The sequence below is a fragment of the Brachyistius frenatus genome, unplaced genomic scaffold (genome assembly GCF_029030835.1).
Source record: "Brachyistius frenatus isolate BFR_SWC_R1_liver_20210118 unplaced genomic scaffold, ASM2903083v1 Contig_214, whole genome shotgun sequence".
Taxonomy (NCBI): Eukaryota; Metazoa; Chordata; class Actinopteri; family Embiotocidae; genus Brachyistius; species Brachyistius frenatus.
Window position 1 is genome coordinate 563,485 of NW_027210813.1, and position 27,644 is coordinate 591,128.

The 27,644-nt window shown below is 40.1% G+C and overlaps 1 protein-coding gene across 1 annotated transcript in view; it reads right to left on the reverse strand.

The window, feature by feature from the left end:
* Positions 1-5,785: 5,785 nt before the first annotated feature.
* hsf4 (heat shock transcription factor 4) overlaps positions 5,786-27,644 on the reverse strand; it is a 31,526-nt gene continuing 9,667 nt past the window's right edge. The window contains 10 exon segments of the mRNA XM_069719406.1: positions 5,786-6,603; positions 7,715-7,809; positions 15,103-15,168; positions 15,792-15,895; positions 16,043-16,287; positions 16,410-16,528; positions 17,562-17,661; positions 19,793-19,860; positions 22,310-22,385; positions 25,935-26,059. Coding sequence (XP_069575507.1) covers positions 7,750-7,809; positions 15,103-15,168; positions 15,792-15,895; positions 16,043-16,287; positions 16,410-16,528; positions 17,562-17,661; positions 19,793-19,860; positions 22,310-22,385; positions 25,935-26,059 — 963 coding nt within the window. The 3' untranslated portion in view covers positions 5,786-6,603; positions 7,715-7,749.

Here is a 27,644-nt window from a genome sequence, read left to right on the forward strand (position 1 = left end):
GGCGTGTCCTGAAGGAGCTGAAGCTCCGCCCCTCGCTGGAAGGTGTTCAGTGTCCTGTATGACAGTCCTGTTGCTGCAGTTCTTTTCCCCACTAAGCGGTCCGTCCGACATCCAACCTCTTGGTGACTTTATGCATGATGTCCCACTGGTCCTCTGTCTCTCTGGTGGACGGAGCAGCCTGCTTTATGAAAACAATAGAATCAGAATTTATTTGTCCAATGAGTGAAACATACAGATGCATATAAATGAAGCTTGTCCCCCTGAGCTGTAACCCAGGAGTCAAACTGGACACCAGAGACAGAAGACAGTGAGTCTCCAACTACTTCTAACGACCTGCATTACAATAGTGGAGATAATAAGAGAGGAGGAGTTGATTTAGTTCTGTAACGACTGCAACATGAATAATGCTGCATTATATCATATGTTAATTCATTACATCACATGTTAATTCATTATATCACATGTTAATTCATTATATCACATGTTAATTAATATCACATGTTAATTCATTATATCATGTTAATTCATTATATCACATGTCAATTCATTATATCACATGTTAATTCATTACATCACATGTTAATTCATTATATCACATGTTAATTCATTATATCACATGTTAATTCATTATATCATATGTTAATTCATTATATCATGTTAATTCATTACATCACATGTTAATTCATTATATCACATGTTAATTCATTACATCACATGTTAATTCATTACATCACATGTTAATTCATTACATCACATGTTAATTAATATCACATGTTAATTCATTATATCATGTTAATTCATTACATCACATGTTAATTCATTATATCATGTTAATTCATTATATCACATGTTAATTCATTACATCACATGTTAATTAATATCACATGTTAATTCATTATATCATGTTAATTCATTACATCACATGTTAATTCATTGCATCACATGTTAATTCATTATATCATGTTAATTCATTACATCACATGTTAATTCATTACATCACATGTTAATTCATTACATCACATGTTAATTCATTATATCAAATGTTAATTCATTACATCACATGTTAATTCATTACATCACATGTTAATTAATATCACATGTTAATTCATTATATCATGTTAATTCATTACATCACATGTTAATTCATTATATCATGTTAATTCATTATATCACATGTTAATTCATTATATCACATGTTAATTCACTATATCACGTCAATTCAAACTTTGAATCTGTTCAGGTAGAGCAGAAGGTTTTTCTCTTTCACTGATGTCCCTCCACCTCCACTTCAACCTCCACCTCCTCCTCTTCCTCCATTTCACCAAAATACCGTTATTCTACACCGAGTAAAATCACGTTAGGAATTTGCACCGTGGACTAAATGTAGCAGAGTTACTGTGGAAAAGTTATCTAGTATATAACAAGTACACAGAACTTGCACTGAGTGGTGAACTACCGGCGGCGGTGCAAGGTGCCGGAGGGCGTCTCCGGTGGAAGTTGGTGAAACTATCCACCATGAAATGGTCCCTACAGAGGCGGCTGTTGGTGTTAATCCTAACGTCTCCTTTAGCTCTTCATGAAATCAATCCACCTCTTTTTCCTTTCTTCATCAGTAGGACATTTAAACAGCGATGCAGCGCTAGTTTGGAGGTTCTTGCTTCTAGGAAAGATTCCCTTGCGGGTGGAGGAAGACGTCCTGTAGCAGCTAGCTGATGTATGATAACAATCTGGCTACGTCAGGAGTAGAACTGAAGTCCAGTGGGATGACCTCTTATGCAAATGAGCTGCAGGCTTTTATAGCGTTTCACCGTGAGAGGAGGAGCCATGCAGAAGGTTATATAAACCGGCTGTGAGCTAGCCTTGTGACATAGATAGGTTAGCTTTTAGCCCCGCCTTAAAAAACCTGAACTGAAGACGGATGAGAAAAAACTTTTTAACAATCTAACTCCACATTTCATGTGCAAAAACTTTGCACATGCTTTCAGCAATTCATTTCACATGTATATAATGTACTGAAAAGCAAATCTTGGAATTTGCTTTACAGCATCTTTAATATTAAGAGGTTTCCCAGACTGTAAGCAGAATGAAGAATAAAGCTGTGAGGGATAGGCGGGAAACCCCTGACTACCCTAATGTAGCAATGATTTGCAGATTTTCCGCTGGAAATTAAAAGTAATTTTCGGAGCCTGAAGGCTGAAATAACACCTGTCACTGGCAGATTTTATTAGTAGCTAGCTAGCCAAGTGACTCAATAAGGTGGTTGGAAACTCCAATAATCCAGAAAGAAAATAATGTTGTGTAAAGTCCTGAGCTCCAGAATCGTTAGCTAGGCATGCTAACATTATATTGGAACAGAAAACCAGTGTTTAGTGCACACTTCTGTTCTTGTGGTTTTGAGAGTTCGACAAACCCGATGTGTGATGTGTGCTTGTAGCTAATGGTCAGATCACAAGTATGTATTTGCAAATGTCCAAAACCTCAAGCACCAATTCAAAGAAATAGTCAAATGTCTTGTTTTTAACTTTTATTTGGTTTAACCACTTAAATATTTCATACACAGGTGGAATACATGTTCAGTTTCTTTGACTCTCTGTAACAATACACTTTAGTCTTTGCAAAAAAAAAAAAAATCAATTTAAAACAATTCACATTTTCAGCAGGTTGTGGCCCACTTTCAAAAGCACCTCAGCACTAAGATCATCTGTGTTCTTCGTTGAACCAGTAAAATATAGCTTTTTGTTTGTGTATGTGATGTGTATTGATATGCTAATTTATTATTATCTGTCTATAGTGTAGAGGTGCTTTCGGGATGCTAAGCTTTGTTACAGCAGAGATATTTTCACTCATTGAACAAAAATACTTCCTTATCTATCTGCAATCCTGACAAGCATAAATTTCATGTGAACACAAATCCATCATTTCCAGTGCAAATGATTAAAATGGAAAACAGAATAAATTAAGAACACAAAAGCAACTGAATGTGTGTATTCATCACTCCTTGAAAAAGTCATTAACACTCATATTATCATGAGGAACAAGAATAAATGCTATGTCTAATATGTACTGTATCTCAAATATCATACAACTGTGATTTTCTTAGTGCAATTTTACTTGTTGTACCCCACAGCTTGCTTTTTCTCCCTTTTCTACAAAGCATTCATGGAGAAAGAAGGTCTGCCACGAAAACGTTAGCCTGCAGGTGGCAGTTTGAAATAGCTTTTTAATTCACAAATTTAATATAATGTCCCCAAAAACCCTGCACATTCTCTCATTTAATCAAGCTAGTCTTTCTTAGTGGGTTTTGCTTTTTTCTGTCTTTCTGCACATTCAAATCTTGACTGTAAATGTGCCTAAGGAATTTCTTTTTAGCAAAAGGTTCACAGCACCATGACGTGCTTGGAGCATAGAGGAGCTTTAACCTTCGTGAGTAAATACTCCAAGTTTTATCACTTAATCAACACTTGCTTTTGCGAGCAGTAGTTTGGGCGTGTTTGCAATTTCTCCGTGGACTTGACGGCACAACAAATATTGTGTCAAACTCAGGAAATCGTCAAAAGAGACCGTTGAAATACTTCAGGAAATCTACAGCAATGAAAAAATGAGCCAGGCGAGGTGTTCTGATGACATCACGTTTCAAGAGGGGCGGAGCTTCACTGTCCGAGACCAAAGAAGGCGTGTCAGGTCAGGAGACACCAGGTGGGTTTTCTTTGTGTCACTGTGAATTCGTCCCCCAGAGTCAGACTGTTAACACCGAGTTCCACTGGAACCTTCTGAGGACTCTGAGGGAAACATTCACAGCAAACCACCTGAACTGTGGCGCCATGGCAACAGGGTTCTCCAACATGACAACACGCCGCTCACAGTGTGTTAAAAATGCACCTTTCTTGCCCACAACAACACAATCATCGCTCCCCAGCACCCCTACTTGTCAGATTTGGCTTCCTGCCACTTCTTTCTGTTCCCAAATAACTTGTCACAAACTTTAATGTGACCTCTGATGCAGGTTTATGGGTGCGTGAAGAAATCGCTGCGCCACCAGACCACCTCTCACGAAAACGTGCGTAACTCAGGTGCTCATGTTGATTGAGCAATGAAACTTGGAATACTTACTCACAAATGTTATAAGTTATCTCTACTCCATGCTCATCACGATGCTGCACACTGTTCGTGCGCAACAGGAGCAGTCTGGTTCTGATCCACCTTTGTAATCTTAATAATAACAACCTTAATTAAAAAGAACAAGACTTGGCCCTTTCAAAAAGCTAATGCAAATTGCTGCCTGGTTTTTAGCCATGCTAGCAGCAAGGTCATTTGGTTCAGATCCCTTTGCTGCTCGGTGTAAAGAGCCACGGGGAAAAGTCTTCAGCTGTCCGCAGCAAAAATGCATTCCTAAAGCTGCATTATTAGTTCTGAGGTTACGGTGCAGCTACCAAGCTACATGCGCAGACACTGTAGCTTGGTCATCGCCATACTTTTGGCTACATTGCAGCTAACATGCCCCTCCACAGTAATGCAGCGACAATTTAGGGCATTTTTCCGGCTTTTACGCTCACAGGCTAACACCATCCTCCCACAGTGCATCTTGCTATGGTGTGTTCCAGTCCACCACTCACAGTTGCTGTTTCCTACATTCCTATGGTCATCCATGTATTGCAATTATGTGAGTTCTCACAGTTCTGAACATATTGCACAATTCAACTTATCTGCAGGAAGTTTCCCAGAAGCATACTTAGCACTAAGTTCACTTTTAAACTGTTGCCTGCAACGAGTGCTGAGGACTAATATTTTACATTGAATGGCAGTTAGTTATTCATGATTTTTAGTAATCCAGAGAATTAATATGCATTTCTTCAAGCAGGTATTCATGGTTCTACAACAAATTAAAGTCTCAAGTAACCACCCCACCATACATTTAATGAAACAAAGTGAACCATAATTAAATCTTTTACAGACTGGCTGCTAGACAGTTAAGTATTAATGAAACACATCCCACTGTCTTGACTGTGGGATGCTGGTTTTATCAGGGTTTTTATTTTCTATGCATTCTCATTAAAGTCATGACTCAATGTGAAGCATTTCTTTCCAGATACAACTGCAATGACATTCAGCGACCTCTTGTCCCCAAAATGAACGATTTTGCCATTGAGGCTGATATCTCTTTTCGACAAGCATGCACTGCCAACAGAGAGTTGGTCATCTACAAACAGAAAATAAATGACCTCTTGTCATAACTATAAATAACTAATGATACAGATTTGTGCAAAAATGCAGTAGTGTTCATGCTTTTGTCAAATGAGAAGTCTATCTTTTTAATATTTCCTTGAAACTTCACATTTAAATGGACAGAAGAGAAATAACTAAATCTCTGGCTACATGTCAGGCCTGTGCAAAGATACATTAGACGGGTGTCTAAGTGTGTGAAACCTCATGTTGTGATACTCTTACAAAAACTAAGGTTTCTTAATAGATTTTAGAGCACGTTTGATCCCTATTTTGAGCTCGTCCTCACAATGACAACATTGGCCGATAGTTGAAGGATGTTCAAACGACCTGTATTTACATTTATTACGACCTCTAGTGGTTGTAGCAGTTATGACAGGAGCATTCGAGGAAGTAAAGTATACGAGGTTGGGCAGATCAAACAGGACTTTTTCATTCAAGATACATCTGCTTGTTAAACCAAGAGTCATCTTTGACGTAAGTAATGTTTTTAATGTACGTTTCTTATGTAACATAACTTACGTACGTTACATAACAAACGTAGTTAATTGAACCATGACCTTTTCCTAAACCTAACCAAACATGTTTATTATTATTGTTGCCATGACGATGAAGGTCCGATACACCTGTTGTTTCTGTCGATTCGGTGTGATGACGTGTTGGTCCTATAGAGGGCGCTTCAAACGGTCCTACACTGCGTGTTGGGAGTTGGTGGAAACTGACCTGTTGTGTCGTCTTGGTATGGGGACGAGAAACCTTTCATATCACAAAGGCAAACATACCCCTCATCTATCTCAACACTTATCATGATTTTAAAAGCATGAGGAGCCCTCGAGTTTTCGACACCCTCACACAGACTGTAAAAAATCACATAACTCGTAAAATATGCTACATCGCTCCCCCCTTTCCCCCCACCAAGATTGTTTTTCACAGTGACTATTTTGTTTGCTCTTGAATACAAATACAGTATTTTTGTAATAATAGTATAATAATAGAAAATAATAATTTGTATACATCCGTAATAGGAAGAAAAAGTCACCTCTACAAGCAGGAACTCCCTCTCACACAAAGACTAAAGTGCAGGAGCCAAGAATGCAGCGTCTGCATCCAGCTGGCTTAATATTGGAGTCTAGATATAATCATGTCAGAACACACTGGTTTGTTCGGTTAAGTATGAAAAACTCACACCTGCGACGATTCCTATGCAGGCAGGATTCACGTCCACAGAGCAGGTAGCTGGTATCTACAGAGGCCTGTTTGCTTTGTAGGCATGTGGATGTGTAAAGAATAAGATTAAAGCCACGTGTAGGAAACAGCCTGGCAGGGCCCTGCGATCAGACTCATGCAGAGTGGAATAATGAGGGGAACAGCAGCTTCTGTGGCCTGAGGAGAGAAACCAGAGGAGATAACAGTCAGTGTCTGGGACTGCACAGCACCTCCACTTTTACAATGAACAAATGCAGCCAAGGAAAACAACAGGTTATTTATTAATATGGATTTCTAGTTAAGCAATATTACACCTAATACTGTCGTGCCAATAATGATGTTAAAGCACTCCCTCTCATGTAATACTGAGATTATACAATAAGTTCTCAACTAAATAAAACACATTGTCTAAATGTGTTCATATTTTGGGGCAATTCACTCTTAAAATAAAAAAAAACTTTTTGTTAGTGTGATCTAACAAACGGAAAACAATCAGTCGCGTCAGTAGACTCTTATGTAACATATGCAATGTTTACCACTACAGGAAGTAGTCGGACCCTTAGCAACCACCCAGCAACAAAGAGGATTTCTTGTTTCCAACTAAATAAATACAGAACATAGAAACACTCAACTGCTCAGCTAACTCAGTCTGGTTGGAACAAAGATATCTGATGAACAGAGATATCTGATGAACAAAGATATCCATGGACTCATGTGTTTTTAACATTTCACCACCGTGTCATGAGTTCAAACCAAACCGGTCCAACTAGCCGCCACTAGGATTGTAAGTGCGTGACTATCCGTGGTGTTACGGTACAGGTGCTCGGAGCGACCAAAAAGGACCAAAAGAGACCCGACTTCACCAAATGGGTCATTTAATAGACCTATAACAAGTAGAAACTACATTATGTTGCATATTGTCTGAAATTCAATTCTAATTATGGAGAAGGTGGAGTGATATTTATAGTGATGAGCAGGGTGTGATGTCATTCTGATTTGAACACGTTCCAAATGTCCAGTTGACCAATCAGATCTCTGGGGTGGAACTACCTGTTGTAAAATAAACAAACTTATTTATTCTATTAGTGAGGGTAAAGGATTCATGTCTCATTCAAGACAACACAGATCAAAATAAAGGTAAGGATGTCTGTCATTAAACAAACATTATATGTAGCTCTAGTCGCCCCCTCTTGATGTGACTACACTGTAAAAATAGTCTTAGCTCCATACAAAATTAAAGTCCTTAGTTTGAAAACTTTTCATATGCTATGAATTCCAAAATTGTTACCGTCCATTCATGAACGGACAGTCCACAGCACATATTCACTGCTCCTCACAGCCAGCAGCCGGAAAGGCTTCGGCTTCCTGGTTCTGGAACATGTACTGTGAAGAAAAACACACCTTTAATACCTCGACCGTAACACTTCATTTCATCAAACACGAGTGCCTAAAATACCCGTGTATGCAACAAATGTACATGCAACAGTTACAACAATGTGACAATACACACCCATCAATCATTTAGTCATTTGTGTCGTCCTGTGAGCGTTGAAGCAGAAAAGCATTTTCAAAGATACATGATGCACTTTGATGCCGTGGTCATACAGACTACATGAACAGTGAAGTGAGAGAATTCCTGTGTCCAACTTCAGAAAGGAAAAATATTTGCATATTCATAGATTCAGGATTTTTTTTAATTTTTTTAATTTTTTTTTTGAGTGAGAAGGAGTTTAAGAATTTTTACAAGATAATTTAATAATTTTTTGTCACACACAACAAAAAGTGTTATATGTGCTGTATCTTAAAACATGTCTGGATGGGATCTAGTTTAAAACTTAAAAGGAGAAGGAAGCTAATGAAAATTTTAGATTTGAACGCAAATGAAAATAGCTGCTAATACATTTCCTATCAATCAACTGATCGATGAATCTGCCAATCACTGCAATTCTACTTTAATGAGCCTCGTAGGGAGATTTTATTGAGGACTACTTTTGCATTACCTGCAATACTTTTCTCAGGCGCAGAAAGCTGCAGTATGGAACAACTCATGAAATACTACTTTGAGCTTAAGCATGCTGATATACTGCTGATTAATAGGCGTGGTTCTGTAATTAGTGAAAGTAAACTTAAACACATTCTCCAGAAGAACTCAGTAGCCGATGAGAACCTGTTTAATTTGAGGAGCAGGTAATGTCATTAGTGTTTCATTACCTCTCAGCAGCTCCCTCACTGACCGCTGCCGTGCAGAACTGCAGCCTTGGACTGACATGATTGTCGTCATATCTGTAATGAAATAGTATCTGCATGTGTCCTTCTTGTTAATGTGATCCAGAGCAGCTGATTGGATGAAAACATCTGATTCAAAAGGAATGCCAAAAGACTGTTGCAAAAGAACGCAAACTTTATTGCAAAGTAATGCAAAAGTAGTCCTCGTCTTACTTGTGTTCACTGTTGGCGGTGCATTTAGAACAAAGCAGCAGTTAATAAGTGCTGCATGTGTTGCCTCGAGCAGAAACCAACCGTGACGCCACCCATCGGTTTGTCAAGTTGAATAGGAGTCTATAGAGCCTGCCCCTAGTGGTGCTCAGTGGTATTGCAGTTTATGGCACCTCTGTATTGGTTTCACTTTTCAGACTCGGAAACTATATCCATTTTTATATAAAGTTTATGGTCAGCCCTGTGGATCAAACCTTATTCACTTCTGTCCATACCATCATCAGCTAAAAACCTGCTTGCTAACAACAACCAGCTAACATGTTAAGCTAAATAGCACGGTAAACTCATCAGCGTTCGAAATACACATGAAATTAAATGGCACGCTGCCCATGCCAGCAAATAAACAGTCAACCCAGCCATCTTTCCCAGCTGCCTCACTTTAACAAATAAGCTAACAACCTCATGTTAGCAGCATGTTAAGCTAACTAGCATGCTGCCTTGTTAAATGACTTGTATTCAGTGTCTAAATTAGTCCGATGGAAGGCGCAGGATGTGATGTGGACATGTGATGGAACTAAAACATATTCAGACGTTTCCTGAGCATTAAAGAAATGTTGAAGTAGTGCAGATTGAGGCTCTTAAACTTTGATGCAGCACATGTTTGGGTTTGTGAGAACATGAGGAAAAACAGGGCCCACGCAGACTGCAGCTGGAAAAACCTGCAGCAGCGCTCTAATTACTGGGAGCAGTATTGACTGTCAGCTGCACAAACAAAACCAAACAGATACTGGAGAAATCAGCTCTCTTTCAGAGCAGCTATTACAGTGAGCATCAACAAATCTGCCTTTTACAGGGAGAACGGCTCCGGATGATGGATGATGAGGACTTTTTGTTTGATGTGTTATGATCTGCTTTTACTGGAGCTCTTGCAAAAACAGAGGCAAGAGGAAAATACCACTGTATGCAGTACTTTTTTTCTTTTAAAGGTTTTATATGTTTGTAGTCAATAAAAACTTGAACTAATGATGTATTAAATTATAACTTCACTGTCTCCCAGACTGCTCCAAACACTGGTACTTCATTATTTAGGCTTCATTCAGCATCTCTTCCCACAAAAGTGTTTGTCTTGATACAGAAGGAGGAAACTCTGAAGCCTTGGACTGACATGATTGTCATCATGAAACCATCAGCTGCATGATGGGAGGGATTCAACAGCTGAAGCTGCTCTCATGACAACCGACACCAGTGTTGCACTTCGATTCCACAATGCATGAAGCAACACAGGAAAAGAAAACACTTTCATTATGAGACGGGTGAAGATGAGGCGGTTCCTGAAAGGGGAGCTGTTGTGTTTCACAACCTTAAGTTTTATGTTGTAACAGCAGAGTTAGTCGGAAACACAGAGGAAGCAGATGCTCTTTGACTTTCAGGCTGGAAACGATGAGGAAACATTTGTTGTATTTCTGATTTGAAACCAGTTTGTGTATCAGTCATCATCTCATGGCACCAGGTTTACATCTAAAGGCAGTGTGGGAAATGGAGATGCAAAGGATTTTGGAGACATACTGTATATCAATGTTTTGTACATTGTTCATTAATTTGCGAGCGTGGAGTTCGAGCACTAGGCTCTCTGACACCAGGTAAAAACCATGAGGGGGCAGGAGGGCAGAATTTGTAACAGTGCCTCTGTTTCTACTATACTGGGTCTTAAATGGAAGAACAACACTGAAGGATTTCCTCCCTCTCAGCAGCAGAACTGTCTCCTCTGTGAGCTGTTGTAGTTTGGAAGAAAACCTCCACCTGGTGGGAAGTTTCCACACTGCACTGATGTTACTTCAGCTGACCAATTTGTGTCTGATTAGTGGATTAGAGGAGAATCTTTGTTGATGGCTTTAAATCATTAAGACCCTCGAAAAAAAAATTGAAAACCTAAAACGTCTGAAAACCATTTTCTAAAAGCCGAGGGTTTTCTGAAAAACTTAAAAGAACGGCCAACATTCACTAAAATAATGATTAATTTGACTCTAAATTGGGTCATTTTTCATCATGAGTACTTTTACTTTTCCATCCATCCATCCATCCATCCATCCATCCATCCATCCATCATCTTCCGCTTATCCGGGGTTGGGTCGCGGTGGTAGCAGGCCAAGCAAGCGTGAGGGTCAGAGTGTAAATCGCCCGGTAAACTGAGAGCTCCGCCTTCCAGCTCAGCTCCCTTTTCACCAACACGGTCCGGTGCAGCGCCTATTGTACTGCTGTAGCCGCACCAATCTGCCTGTCGATCTCCCGCTCCATCCTCCATCCTCCATCCTCCCCTCACTCGTGAACAAGACACCGAGATACTTAAACTTCTTCGCTTGAGGCAGGCACTCCGTCTGGAGGGAGTAATCCACCGGTTTCCGGCAGAAAACCATGTCCTCAAATTTGGAGGTACTAACCCTCGTCCCCGCCGCTTCACACTCGGCTGCAAACCACCCCAGTGAGTGCTGGAGGTCGCGGTCCGAAGAAGCCAACAGGACCACATCATCTGCAAACATCAGAAATGCGATCCGGAGACCCCCGAACGCGACGTGCTCCTCCCCCCGGCTGCTCCTAGATATCTTGAAGGTCACAAACAGGATCGGTGACAAAGGACAGCCCTGGCGGAGGCCACGCCCACTGGAAACATGTCTAACTTATTACCGAGAATACGAACACAGCGCCTACTGCAGTTGTACCGATGGCCCGTTGCAACAGGTCCAGCACCCCGTACTCCTGCAGCCCCCACAAAAAACCGCGGGGGACCCGGTCAAAAGCCTTCTCCAAGTTCACAAAACACATGTAGACTGGATGGGCAAACATCCAGGACCCTCCAGTAGTCTTGCGAGGGTAAAGATGGTAAAGATCTGGTACACTGTTCCACGACTGGGACGGAATCCGCACTGGTCCTCTTGAATTTGAGGTTCGACAAACGGTCTGAGTCCTTTCCAGCACCCTGACATAAGCTTTGCCCGGGAGGCTGAGTAGTGTGATACCCTGATAGTTGGAGCAACTCCCCAGCCCCCTTTGTTGAAAATGCGAACAGCCACCCCAATCTGCCAGTCCATGGGTACCGTTCCCGACCCCCATGCTGCATTGAAGAGGCGTGTCAGCCAAGACAGCCCAGCAATGTCCAGCGCTTTCAGCAGTTCAGGGTGGATCTCATCCACCCCCAGCGCCTTGCTAACGAGGAGCTTTTTGACTACTTCAGAGGCCTCTGTCAGGGATATGGGTGCGACCCCCCCAAGTCTTCAGACGGTGCCTCCTCTCCAGGGAGCATGGTGGCTGGGTTTAGAAGTTCCCCAAAGTGTGATTTCCACCGCCCAACGATGTCCCCCGTCCGAGTCAGCAGTCCTCCCCTTGAGGCCAACCGAAAGTCCTTCTCAATGGCCTTCTAGAACTCCTCTCATGCCCGAGTTTTAGCATCTGCGACCACCGCAGCTGCAGCCCTTCTGGCCTGCCGGTACCTCTCAGCTGCTTCAGGAGACCCCTGAGCCAACCAGACCCGAAAGGCCTCCTTTTTCAGCCTGACAGCTCCCCTCATCCTCGGTGTCCACCACCGGGTTCTCGGGTTGCCGCCACGACAGGCACGATGACCTTCTGACCACAACTCCTAGCGGCCGCGTCTACAATAGAGGCTCTGAACACGGTCCACTTGGATTCCATGTCCCCAACCTCCCTTGGAATGTGAGAAGTTCTTCCGGAGGTGAGAGTTGAAGACCTCCTGGGCAGGTTCCTCGGCCAGACGTTCCCAGCTTAACCTCACTACACGTTTGGGTTTGCCAGGTCTTTCCAGCCGACTCCCATTTGATCCAACTCACCACCAGGTGGTGATCAGCTGACAGCTCTGCTCTTCTCTTCACCCGAGTGTCCAAGACATACGGCCGCAGATCAGATGATACGACTACAAAGTCGATTCTTGATCTCCGGCCTAAGGTGTTCTGGTACCAGGTACACTTATGAGCCACCTTGTGCTCCAACATGGTGTTTGTTATGGCCAAACCGTGACCGGCACAGAGGTCCAATAACAAAACACCGCTCGGGTTCAGATCAGCAGGCCGTTCCTCCCAATCACCCGCTGCCATGGTTTCTCCGTCGTTGCCCACATGAGCGTTGAAGTCTCCCAGGAGAACTATGGAGTCGGCAGGCGGCGCCTTTTCTAGGACTCCCCCCACCAACTCCAAAAAGGCTCCGAACTGCCGTTTGGTGCATAAGCACAAACAATAGTCAGAGTCTTCCTCCCTGCAACCCGCAGGCGCGTGGAGGCGGAGCCTCTCGTTCTCCGGGGAGAACTCCAACATGTCTGCGCTCAGCCAGGGGCTCGTGAGTATCCCCACTCCTGCCCGGCGCCTCTCACACTGGGCAACTCCAGAAAAGGATAGAGTCCAGCCCCTCTCCAGGAGCTTGGTTCCAGACACAGTGCTGTGTGCGGAGGTGAGCCCAACTATATCTAGCTGTTACCGCTCCACCTCCTGCACCAGCTCCATCTCTTTCCCTGCTATCGAGGTGACGTTCAACGTCCCTGAAGCTGGTCTATGCTGCCGGTGATCGGCTCGCCTGGGTCCCTGGTCTGCATTGCACCCAACCCCGATGCTTGTCCCTGCGGGTGGTGGGTCCACAGGGTGGCTGCTCCATGTTGTTTCTTAGAGCTGAGCCTGACCTGAGACCAGTTTGCCTTGGGAGACCCTACCAGGGGCTGATGCCCCAACAACATAACTCCCAGGATCACTGAGCCACTCAAACCCCTCCACCACGTTAAGGTGGCGATTCGCCTCTTTCCAAAATAGAAACATGAAATAAAAAAAACATTTGAGAACTTTTTAATTGTAAAAAATAAGTTGTAATAAAAGAAAGAAATGACCATGAATGGACCATGTATGAAACGTAAAATGCCTTTTAATTTGAAACAGATACAGAAGGTTACGTAATTAAGGCAACCAATGTTATGACATTAAAGTCACTCCCTCAGACTATTGTTGCACCATCTGAAGGCACCCACCCACACACACGCGCGCGCGCACACACACACACACACACACACACACACACACACACACACACACACACACACACACACACACACACACACACACACACACACACACACACACACACACACACACACACACACACACACACACACACACACACACACACACACACACACACACACTTTACAAGTGAGTAAGAAAATTTATGGTGGCTGCGAAACATTTAAAGAAACTCTCTTGATCCAGTATTTGGTTTGCTCCTTCTGGGCTACTGTAGAAAGATTTAGGCCTCTTTGGAAGAGGACCCGCTCAATATATAGATATTATGGCCTAATTCTAAGGTAGCGAAGACATATATCTTAGCTTTAGGTGATAATACACTAGTGAAAACATAATTATGAATATTATATTGGGTGCTTAATTGACAAAGCAGCTAGAATTAATGTTAAGGATAAAAAAAACTACGCGTAAAGTGAAAGGTGGGGAATTAAGAATGACACATTTTAGTTCATTGTTTTGATTTTACAGCCAATTACTGTTTTGGTTCAATCTCTTTGTTCCACATCTTTTAAGTCCTTGAAGATCCGATCATTTCTAAATAAATGGTCACAGTTGTCATATTGAAATTTAAAGTATATTGATTGATTGATTGATTGATTGATTGATTGATTGATTGATTGATTGATTGATTGATTCACGATGTCAGCTCAAGGCCTTGATTTGACACCAATTTTTAATTAAAAGCCCTCTAGTTTTCCAATAGACAGAAGTCCTTATTGTTTTTTTTAACCTGGCTTTTATTGTGAACATTTTGAGTCACCTGTTGTGACAATTACACTTTAGATAATTAATCTGAAACAGCTGTTGAAATTAGCAGGATTATTGTTGACTTAAAAAAATGAAGGGGAGGGAAATATATATTAGTGATATTCGAATTGAAACAACAGCAACGTAATGGTGCATATGCATCACACGTGCATTGTGGTACTTCAAAAATAACACGTCATCCCTGAGCATCAGGAAAAGTTTTTTGGTAAAAAAGAAGCTTTGATAAATCCAGTGTTCACGACCAAACCAGCAACAAATAAACAGCAGACAAAGTTAGCAACTAGTTAATGAAAAGTTTGGGTGGATTATTTTACACAGAAGTTAAACAGAGAAGCTGCCGACGTACTGTATAGTAGGATTAAATCATCTCTACAGTTTAGAGCAGTCACACTGTCAGACTTACTGATTTAAGGTTGGACTCCATCTCTGTGAAGTTCCACTCAGTTAGAGGTAGGCTTAAACTGAAAGGCTACAGAGAAACAGGAAGATGAAAGGTCATTCAGATCAGTGTTACTGGCTGCTGTCTGGAAACGAGACAGAGACCAGTTTGACATTTCAAATATCAGACAGATGTTATCAGGCTGAGTATTGTTCCTGGTGCCGGTGCCAATACCCTGACTTCCATGCTGGTTCAGTTTTCATGCAGTTTAGAGGGGGAGAGTCACCCAAGTTATTTTCTGGAGCTACAATTTACAGATGGTCCCTAAACGACTCACATGCAGACTATTATGGGTAGATGCAAATATTTACAAATGTCCCCTAAATGGCTCATATGTATTATATCGCTAGATGCTTAAATTTACAGACCTCACCCAAAATCCTCGTGTGCAGACTATCTGTAGATGCTATAATTTACAGATGGTCCCTAAATGCCTCACATGCAGACTATCGCAAACAGAAAAGCCTTAAATTACTCCAGTGAATTTGTAAACAATGAATTTGAAAACAGTGAAATGAGACGCTCTACTGTCAGATATCGAAATTTGGACCAAATGAGGCATTTTTTGTTTCTCGATAGTATCAAAAACCGTTCAATCCTTGCCATGAAAACTTAAAAGTCCTACAGTCTCTGATTAGAACAGATCGACCTACATCCAGAACAGCACTGGTTCCAGCTTCCACTGAACTCTGCTGTTGGCTCCTGAGCAGTAGCTGCTGCAGCTCCTCCAGGCTCATATCCACGTTCTCCACGGAGTCTGAAACCTCCACTCTGCACACACACACACACACACACACACACACACACACACACACACACACACACACACACACACACACACACACACACACACACATAGGGTTAGTGCCTCCATCAGTGTGCAGTTTGGTGTGATTACGTCCACCTGGGACCTCCTACCTGTCCAGGGCGGGTCTCTTGCTCCTCCTCTCCACCATCGAGGCTGCTGAGCTCCGCCCCTCCAGAACGGACTGCACCATGGCAACGGGGAGGACCGGAGGCTCGGAGGAGCACACCTCACAGGAGGAGGTCAACGCGATGGCCTCTCCTCCCCCGACACTGCCTCCTTTCCCTCCTCCTCTGACTCCTGGACTCACAGGCTCTTCTTTGATGAGCATCATGCACTTCTCCCTGCTGGAGTCAAACACTGTCAGACTGAAGGAAACATTAAACCAGCATCTCTTTTTCACCATGTTAGATGGATGTGGAGCTGATGGTGGCGCTGCAGCAGACTTTTAAATTGTCTCGCTCACCTGGTCTCATCCGGCTGCATCTGAAGGGCCATGCTGGCCTGAGACATGTCAGTAACATCCGATATGATTGGTCCTCCTGTTAGCCCACTAGTAGAGCAAGAAGCAGAATCACTGGAAGGCTGAGGACGAATAGGAGAGGACTGTGAGGTGTGTTTGCTCTGCTCCGTCTCCTCCTCCAGTTTTTGATGCTCATTAATGAAAAATGAATGTACTGTCCTACAAAAGGAACGGACATATCTGGTAAAACCTGCATTACTGCAGGACCAGAACTGGTTTTATCTCCTTTATATTATCACGCCACAGACATTTTTAACAACAAGAAAATTTGCAGGCCCAACAAAATGGAGCTACAATGCTGCCTGCGCTCAAGATCAAAGAAACAGACCAGCAAGAAAGCCAAGTTAATTCAAGCTGCTGGCTAATTTGAGCTAAATTACATTAAATCTACTTGTTTTTCCTTCGTGTTTTTGCAAGTAAAACATCATATAGATTTAATGAGGAGCTGGAACCCACTGATGTTGTCAGCTGGCGAGTAATAAACAGATTTTAACAACCTCAAAGGGTGAACCTGTATATAAAGGGTTTAAAATGTATAAAGTGAAGACATTACAAACTGTCTATCTGCTCAGTCTGACGTCACTAAACCTCTCAGCTTCTGAAGCTGTTGCTCTTTCTGTCTTTGCAAGTTAAATAGAAAAACAGCTAATTCACTTCAACCCAAGGCTACATACACATCTGTCGCAGCACGCTGCTGCCCTCTAGTGTTCATACATCAGAACAGCTGGACTGATGGTAGCAGCTTGTCAAAGGAGATTCACTGAAGGTAGGTAAAGTAAACTTTAAATTTATACCCTAATAAATACTATTGCTTCTGAAATAAGAGAGGTGTTTATTAAATCAACTGGCTGTGAATAAAAAGATAAAGTCCCATCATGCCCGAGCGCTGAGAGAGATCAGCTACTTCAAAGTTTTCTGCAGCTCTGGTGGTGCTGAATGTTGAAGGTTGACAGCCGTTTACTATTTATAGATCCCTTGGCGACACGAGCTTTTCTTTGACGGTTTACGCACCTAGAAATGACCAGAATCACGATATTCTAACTGATGTAATATGTGCTCAGTGGATTTAGGTGCATCTTGTGCATATTTCCTCACCGATTGGATGTAGAAGGGCTCGTGCATGGGCTCCATCGGGTGACTATGGCTGAACTTGGAGGCAGGAGGGCTGGGAGAGCCGTCGTCCAGCATCAGGGGCCTGGAGGGAACATAAGGTTTCAGTCTGTCACACATCTGGAGTCAATAACAGCTTCACAGAGCCAGTCAACAACAGCCTCACAGAGTCAATAACAGCTTCATAGCGTCAATAACAGCCTCACAGAGTCAATAACAGCTTCATAGAGTCAATTACAGCTTCATAGAGTCAATAACAGCTCCATAGAGTCAATAACAGCCTCATAGAGTCAATAACAGCTTCATAGAGTCAATAACAGCCTCATAGAGTCAATAACAGCGGGGCATCTTCATCAGAGTATTTACTAATTAGTAAATAGAAACTGTTACAGATGGATTTGTTATTTAGAATACAATACACCTCTTTAGTTTCCTGTTTTTACTTTTACTTTACTTTAACTGGTTTATTGGACGTTCCCTGAAACAGCTGAAGGAAAATTAAGGATACAACTTTTGTCAGCTGTGGAACAAACAACCTGTAGATACCTATAGATAACTGTAGATAACTGTAAATACCTGTACATACCTGTAATTACCTGTAGATACCTGTAGATACCTATAAATACCTGTGGATACCTGTAGATACCTATAAATACCTGTAGATACCTGTCGATACCTGTAAATATCACAACCTGTAGGGAAGCTAGCTCAGTAAATATGATTAAAATACATTTTTAAACATATCTCTTTACTTTTTACTAGCTACACCTGAAGCTTTCTTGAACTTGCATTCTGCTTTATTCTGTATTTAAACTCTATTTTATCTTACTGTATTAATATGTTTTCTTGTGTTTAGTTTGGTCTGTTCTTATGCTTTTTTTTTCCCCATTACATTTGAACATGTTTTTATGTTCCTTTATATCCGTCTTTATAGGAATCACTGCATCTGACTTTCTTGCTGTGAATCAGCCCCTAGTGGCCGTCAGTGGTACAGCAGTTTAACGCACTTCTGCATTGGATTTACTTTTCAGACTAGGTCCATTTTTATAAACTGTCTAAGCTTGGTGCACATAAACTCTCACATAACTTTTCAGCTAGCGCCGCCATGAGATAGGTAGGTAGATAGATAGATAGATAGATAGATAGATAGATAGATAGATAGATAGATAGATAGATAGATAGATAGATAGATAGATAGATAGATAGATAGATAGATAGATAGATAGATAGATAGATAGATAGATAGATAAATAAATAGATACTTTATTAATCCCCAAGGGGCATTTTTTTTTGCTTTGATTTATGACCAAATACCTGCAAAACAGATGGCACTCTTAAAGTGTAGTTTGTGTACAGCATGCTAACATACTAAACAAAGATGGTGGGACCAGCTGTGAAACATCATCATGTTAACATTCCTGTTGTCAACACGTTAGCATCTGTTGCTGACGTTAGCATTTTAAGCCCTGCTCAGCTAACAGCCTCACACAGCTGCTGATACGGCTGCATATCTTTTTCAGTGTTGTTAGTTGTTTGTTTTCAAATTTTGTATCATCACTTTTGCTCACCGGGACAGGAAATGAGGGGAGGAGTGGGGAGGAGTGATGACAGTCGATTGAGAGCATGAAGATGTGAAAACAACATAAATATCAGTTAAACGTGCAGGAACATTTCTCCTGATCCAGAAATCCACATTTCTTTGGCACGTTTGTGTCGCAGCGAGCTTTTCCTTTCTCATGTCGGCCTTGTTCACTGTCAGCAGCAGAGCTGAGCCAGCGTTTTACACACAGGCTGTAGGGTCATGCACTCTGCTCTGCCTTCACTGGGTGTCAATGTGTGTGTGTGTGTGTGTGTGTGTGTGTGTGTGTGTGTGTGTGTGTGTGTGTGTGTGTGTGTGTGTGTGTGTGTGTGTGTGTGTGTGTGTGTGTGTGTGTGTGTGTGTGTGTGTGTGTGTGTATCTGACTGACTGATTCAGCACTTGTCTCCATTCACAGTGCTTGTAGAGTTAGATTGTTCAGTTGGTCAGCTGAGCCAGCCCTTCCCTCTGCCCCACTGCGGCCCTGTTTGTCTCACTTTTGTTGATTGCTCCACTGTGTGTGTGTGTGTGTGTGTGTGTGTGTGTGTGTGTGTGTGTGTGTGTGTGTGTGTGTGTGTGTGTGTGTGTGTGTGTGTGTGTGTGTGTGTGTGTGTGTGTGTGTGTGTGTGTGTGAACTCACAGCTTTCTCTTTAGGCCCACAGTGCTAGGTGTGTTGGACTGCATCTGGCTGAACAGAAACTGAATCAGCTGGCAAAGAGAGAAAAAAGCACAACATGAATCAGCATCCTCCCTTGATCTCTCTCTCACACACACACACACACACACACACACACACACACACACACACACACACACACACACACACACACACACACACACACACACACACACACACACACACACACACACACACACACACACACAGAGACACACAAAGGAAAATAAGCTGCAGGACTAGTAACCCACTCAGCATCATCTTCAAGACCATTAACTGCAGTTGGAATAAGCGATATAGAATATATCCTACAATTTACAATATATTTGATATCACCTAAATGCAATAATTATCTGTTTTTCTTTTAAAGTATAGGTCAAGGTGTATTTTTTTATATATATTTTGTGTATATAGCTTGCTTGTGTTTGCTTTGTTTTTCATTTTTTTCATTTTCCTAAAAGATTTTCTTTTTATTATATATTATTTTTTACTTGTAAAATTTTTTCTCTCTGGGTACTTATCTTTTTCCTATCTGTATTCATAAGCTGTTATCTGTTACCTTATCTATCTTAACTTATCTTATATGTTATAAGATAAGATAAGATAAGATCTTGTCTTATCTTATCTTATCTTATCTTATCTTATCTTATCTTATCTTATCTTATCTTATCTTATCTTATCTTATCTTATCTTATCTTATCTTATCTTATCTTATCTTATCTTATCTTATCTTGTATCTTATATCTTACCTTATATCTTATATCTTATCTTATATCTTATATCTTGTATCTTGTATCTTGTATCTTATATCTTATATCTTATTTTATATCTTATCTTATATCTTAACTTATCTTATATGCTATAAGATAAGATAAGATAAGATAAGATAAGATAAGATCTTGTCTTATCTTATCTTATCTTATATCGTATCTTATATCTTATTTTAAATATGGTCTTATATCTTATCTTATTTGATCTGATCTTATAGCTTATCTTTTCTTATCATATTTATCCTATCTTATCTTATTAATCTTATGTTATTTATCTTATCCTATATCTTATCTTATTTTATATCTTATCTTATCTTATCTTATCTTATCTTGTATCTTATATCTTATATCTTATCTTATCATATTTATCCTATCTTATCTTATTAATCTTATTTTATTAATCTTATTTTATTTTATTAATCTTAACTTATCTTACTAATCTTATCTTATCGTATCTTATCTTATTAATATTATCTTATTAATCTTATTTTACTATTCTTATCTTATCTTATCATATCTTATCTTATTAATATTATCTTATTAATCTTATTTTACTAATCTTATTTTACTAATCTTATCTTATCATATCTTATCTTATTAATATTATCTTATTAATCTTATTTTACTAATCTTATTTGACTAATCTTATCTTATCTTATTAATCTTATCTTATCGTATCTTATCTTATTAATATTATCTTATTAATCTTATTTTACGAATCTTATTTTATCGTATCTTATCTTATTAATCTTATCTTATTGTATCTTATCTTATTAATCTTATTTTATTAATCTTATTTTATTTTATTAATCTTATCTTATCTTACTAATCTTATTTTATCTTATTAATATTATCTTATTAATCTTATTTTACTAATCTTATTTTACTAATCTTATCTTATCTTATCATATCTTATCTTATTAATATTATCTTATTAATCTTATTTTACTAATCTTATTTTACTAATCTTATCTTATCTTATTAATCTTATCTTATCTTATCGTATCTTATCTTATTAATATTATCTTATTAATCTTATTTTACGAATCTTATTTTATCGTATCTTATCTTATTAATCTTATCTTATCGTATCTTATCTTATTAATATTATCTTATTAATCTTATTTTACTAATCTTATTTTATCGTATCTTATCTTATTAATCTTATCTTATCGTATCTTATCTTATTAATCTTATCTTATTCATCTTATTTTATCGTATCTTATTAATCTTATCTTATTTTATATCTTATCTTATCTTATCTTATCTTATCTTATCTTATCTTATCTTATCTTATCTTATCTTATCTTATCTTATCTTATCTTATCTTATCTTATCTTATCTTATCTTATCTTATCGTATCTTACCACATCTAGGAACATGAGCAACGTGAAGATCTGGAACGTGTTGGATACAGAGTTGTGTAGAAACTTTAAAGTTTTGTTATGGACAGCTTGGTGAAGTTTTGAGCCAATAATATGATGCAGTTTACAGTTTACAGTCTTCCTGCACATATTTACTGCTCCAGAGTTTCTCATGTTGACACTAACAAACTGCAGCATAAAAGGGTTCAGAGTGGGGAAAAAAAATCTACAAAATCAGGATGTAATTCTCTCTCACACACACACACACACACACACACACACACACACACACACACACACACACACACACACACACACACACACACACACACACACACTGGACTCACCTTGTTCATGACTTTCTGTTGCTGTGTGTGGTTCTGTCTCAGTGAGACGACTTCTCTCCACAGAACTTCATTCTGCCTGTAAACAGCAGAAAAATCACAGAACAGAAAAACAACATGGTTAAGAGGATTTGTGGTTGACATTGACTTGAACGCAGCTTTTTTTCTCACCCCAACCAGTTGAGGTAGATGCTTCGCCCACCTCTAAGCCCGGTTCTGTTAACAGATGCTCCGCCCACCTCTGAGCCCGGTTCTGTTAACAGATGCTCCGCCCACCTCTGAGCCCAGTTCTGATAACAGATGCTCCGCCCACCTCTGAGCACGGTTCTGTTAACAGATGTTCTCCACCTCTGATCCTGGTTCTGTTAACAGATGTTCTCCACCTCTGATCCTGGTTCTGTCGGAGGTTTCTTCCTGTTAAAGGGAGTTTTTCTTCCCTCTGTTGGAGGTTTTTCTCCCTTAAAGAGGAGTTTTTCCCCTCCTAGCTTATGTGGGAATTGTTGAATTGTTGAATTATTGAATTGTTGAATTGTTCGGTTTCATTGTATAATGTTGTAAAGTTCTGCTGTAAAGACTTTAATGTGTAAAGTGCCATGAAATAACCTGTTTTGTGATTTGGCGCTATATAAATAAAATTGAATTGAATTGTTCTTCAAAATAGTACAAAACCAATGAAACTGCAGTTTTACAAATGATGTTAATTCAGGTTCTTCCATGCAGAGTATCTGCAGCAGTTGATCAGCACTAAAACAAGAGTCTGGGTGGATCAATCAGCAACCAGCAGTGTTGTATGTATTTTCCCACTCAGAGGTTGGACGTATCCCTTTTCCCAGTTGCTCATGAACGCACCATAACACCAATGACCAGTAGGTTAATAATTTGAGGCCCTAGATCCTCCGGTTGAAAATCCCCAGATTTATTTTGTTAAAACTGGCTGGTTGATAGCAAGTTTTCAATCAGATTCAGATCAAGAACTTTTCCGAACCCTAACAAACTCGTTTTTGTGCCTAACCCTAACTAAACACTAAACATGGTACATTTACCCCAAAATATAGTGTTTTTGTAACTGTAACCACAATGTTTTTGGTACATTTAACCACAGACTGTATATAAAAGTGTTCGTAGCTTCAGGTCTGAAAAATGAGACAGATGCAGAAGTGCCTTAAGCTGCAATATCACTGAGTTACGTCCCAATGCCTGCAAACACACTTTGATGTGTAAAATAAGTGGAGTTTCCTTTTAACTTATAGACACTAAAGCAACATTGGAAAGTTTACTCTTTCAGTTAGCCCTGAAACCTGAGATGATGGTTTCTAAAACAGTGTTAGTTTCTGTAGTCTCTAATAGACTCTCTGACAGAAAAGTAGAGTTACATTATTCAGAATGTAACACCAGCTCTGTCATGTTTGGGTCATTTAAAGCAACTTAGAAACACGAACAAAGCAACGCTTGGACTACATTACATCTTAATTAAAATCACAAAGTACCACCGACTTATGTCTGAGGTGAAATGTCATCCATGACTACATACATGCCTGTACATGTGCCCGTGCACACGTGCGCTCATCCTTTCTAAGAATGTTGTGGCTCGTTATGTGTGTGTGTGTGTGTGTGTGTGTGTGTGTGTGTGTGTGTGTGTGTGTGTGTGTGTGTGTGTGTGTGTGTGTGTGTGTGTGTGTGTGTGTGTGTGTGTGTTAGTCAGGTGAGCAGGTGAACATTCTCTCCTCTCATTAGCAAACAATGCTGAGCACAAAGCAGCTCCGCCACACAATGGACACAGAGCAGCTGTTTTCAGCAACAATAGCCTTCAGAGAACAAGTCCGTTCATCCAGCGGATGGTTTGTTCCAACTTAGAAAGAGGAACAACAGACAGGTCAGTTGCTGCTCTCACATTATCCCAACTCAAATATCGTTAAAAGGATGGTGGGGGAACAATACAGTGGTTCAAAACTGCAGAGCATCACGACTGTACTTTAAAAAATTATGGTGGTTTTTTTTTGCATTTAGCTGAAAAAGCTGTCGTCATAGACAAGCTATGAAGTCAAACTTTCTTACATTTGTTTTATTTCATTTAATGTCATATTTAAACACAGAACAGGTAGTTGTAAGTTAAGAATTAGAGGATTTCAAATCATTATCAAATGTCAAACTGACCTGACCAGAGAGTTTTTATGTCCTTAATTATTTTATTGGTGTGCTGGAGAGGGCAAATGAGCTAAACTGTTTCTTCAACAGGTTTAATTCACAGCCCTCATCTCTCTCCTCCACACACCACACCTCCCAAACACATCCGATGATCCGCGGGGTCCTGAGGACCTGACGGCATCCAGCTGTCTGAGGTCCTGCAACACCCCTAACCCCCTAACCCCTGCAACAGCAGCCTTGGAGCCGAAGACACCAACAGACTTAACAAACTGGTTAAAAAGGCCGGCTCCATCATTGGCTGGAAACTGGACAGTCTGGAAAAGGTGGTGGAGAGGAGGACGCTGAGGAAACTATTATCCATATTGGATAATCCTGACCACCCTCTCCACCTGCTGCAGGGACAGAAGATCATTCCAGATACAGGAGATCATTCCTGATACAGGAGATCATTCCAGATACAGGAGATCATTCCTGATACAGGAGATCATTCCTGATACAGGAGATCATTCCTGATACAGGAGATCATTCCAGATACAGGAGATCATTCCTGATACAGGAGATCATTTCTGATACAGGAGATCATTCCAGATACAGGAGATCATTCCTAATACAGGAGATCATTCCAGATACAGGAGATCATTCCAGATACAGGAGATCATTCCTGCCCACTGCTGTAACACTTTACAATAAATCACCTCTGGCCAAATAAATCTCACAACTATAACACCGTTTGTACTGTTGGTTGTTTGTTTGAATCTTTGTACTATTGCTTAGTTCGTTTAAATTAATATTATTCTATTTTTATTGTATATATTGTTTCATATACATATATATTTTTATGTTTAATATTTTTCTCTGTTACTTTATTACTTTACCCTGTATCTATAAATGCTGCTGTAGCAAAAAATAAATCCCTCGCAGGATTAATAAAGTAACTATCTATCTATCTATCTATCTATCTATCTATCTATCTATCTATCTATCTATCTATCTATCTATCTATCTATCTATCTATCTATCTATCTATCTATCTATCTATCTATCTATCTATCTATCTATCTATCTATCTATCTATCTATCTATCTATCTATTAAGGGTCCTTTCTAAAGATCAAACGCAACTGCTGGTTACATTTCATTACATTTACGTTTCATTTAGCTGACGCTTTTATCCTAAGCGACTTACAATAAGTGCATTCAGTACAAATGAACCAAACTACAGGTGAAGGTGAAGGAGATTAACTTGTTGGCATGTTTGTGGGGCCATGACACACCCACACACACACACACACACACACACACACACACACACACACACACACACACACACACACACACACACACACACACACACACACACACACACAGAGAAACACACACACACACACACACACACACACGCACATACACATACACGCACACACACATACTGTATACGCGCACACACACAGACACACACACACATACACACCCTCTGTACTCACTGCTTCATGTCCTGCATCTGACACTCCATGTTGTCTTGTTGCGTTCTGAGCAGCTGAACTTCATACAGAAGTTTACTGAGGTCTTCCTGACGAACTTTGGTCTCCTCGCTCTTCACTATGGACACCTGCAAACACAAAGTGCACAACACAACGCGGTGACTTGTGTTCCTGCATCACAAAACCAACCACACAGTCTCTTAGTGGAAGTTTGAGCCCATGACTTGTTTAAACAGGAATCTCAATGACTTTTGTATATGCTGACAACTATTGAAATTTGTTTCTGAAATATTATGTAAAAGAAACAAAATACCATCATTGTGTATGTCTATGAAGCAAGCTATACGTCATACTATGGAGAAAGGCTCTGTATTTGTATGGTATTACGACTTTGAAGTTTTCTTATGGAACAGCTTTCCTTTAGCTTTCAAAATGCCATCTCATCCAGCCACTAGCACGGCTGCATCCTGTTACGGCTCTATATTTGTGAATCTAGGCACAAACGCAGATCTAAGTTAATTAGAAGGTGTGTCACAGCCAACTTCGATCATGGCCAATCGAATAAGCATCAATGACTGAGACACTAACCCAGGGGGAGGCTAGCAGCCTTGACAGTCTGAGCTGTGAGAGTTGAAGGTTTTGGGGATGTCGAGGTTGGCATATCAGGTGAATAATTTAAGATGATTTCCAATTAATTAAATGTCAAAGTTAACAAATTAATCTCATCCACTACAGTGAAATCAGGTGCTGGAACCATGTTGAGAAGTGAGCAGAAGTAAATTATTCACACTTAAAGCTCCTAATGCAACTCATTTATTAATAATACTGTGTTCAAAACACATTGCTCTTCAATGTGGTGTTAACAAATAAATGTTGTGTGGTAATAAATAAACAGATTTTGTGGTAATAAATAAACTGATGTGGTGTTAATAAATAAGCTGATGTTGCTAATAAATAAACCGATGTTGTGGTATTATTGAATAAACCTATATTGTGTGTTAATGGTTTTCATGAACCAGAGGAGGCGTCTCCTCGGTACAACTCACCATCACGCTCTGCTAGGCAGCAACTAGAAGCTCGATAGGAAATGGCTTTCCACTAATTTAGAAGAATTTCACCTGCCTGAAAGGATCGTCTGATATCATATAAGAAAGCTCTTCATAAGGCAGAGCTGCATATTATTCATCATTAATAGAGGACAACAAGAACAACCCCAGGTTTCTTTTCAGCACTGCAGCAGGCTGACAAAGAGTCACAGTTCTGTTGAGCCCTCTATTCCTTCAGCTCTCAGCAGTAATGACTTCATTAACTTCTTTACTAATAAAATTCTTACTATCAGGGAGAGAATCGGGCAGACCCTTCCTGTTACTGTCACTGATGTGTTGCTAAGCAACAGCAGTCCTGGAAGCAACCGTAGGACCAGATGTAAACTTGGAACATTTCTCTCCTGTTGAGCTCTCTGAGTTAACTACAATTATTTCTTCATCTGCATCCTCTAGCTGTCTGTTGGATCTCAACCCAACTAAACTTTTTAAGGAAGTCTTCCCTTTAATTAATACTTCCATATTAGATCAGATCAACCTATCTATTGTAACCGGCTATGTACCGCAGGCTTTTAAAGTGGCTGTAATTAAACCTTTACTTAAAAAGCCGACTCTTGATCAGCTATTTTAGGAAACTACAGACCAATTTACAACCTGATGTTTATTTCTA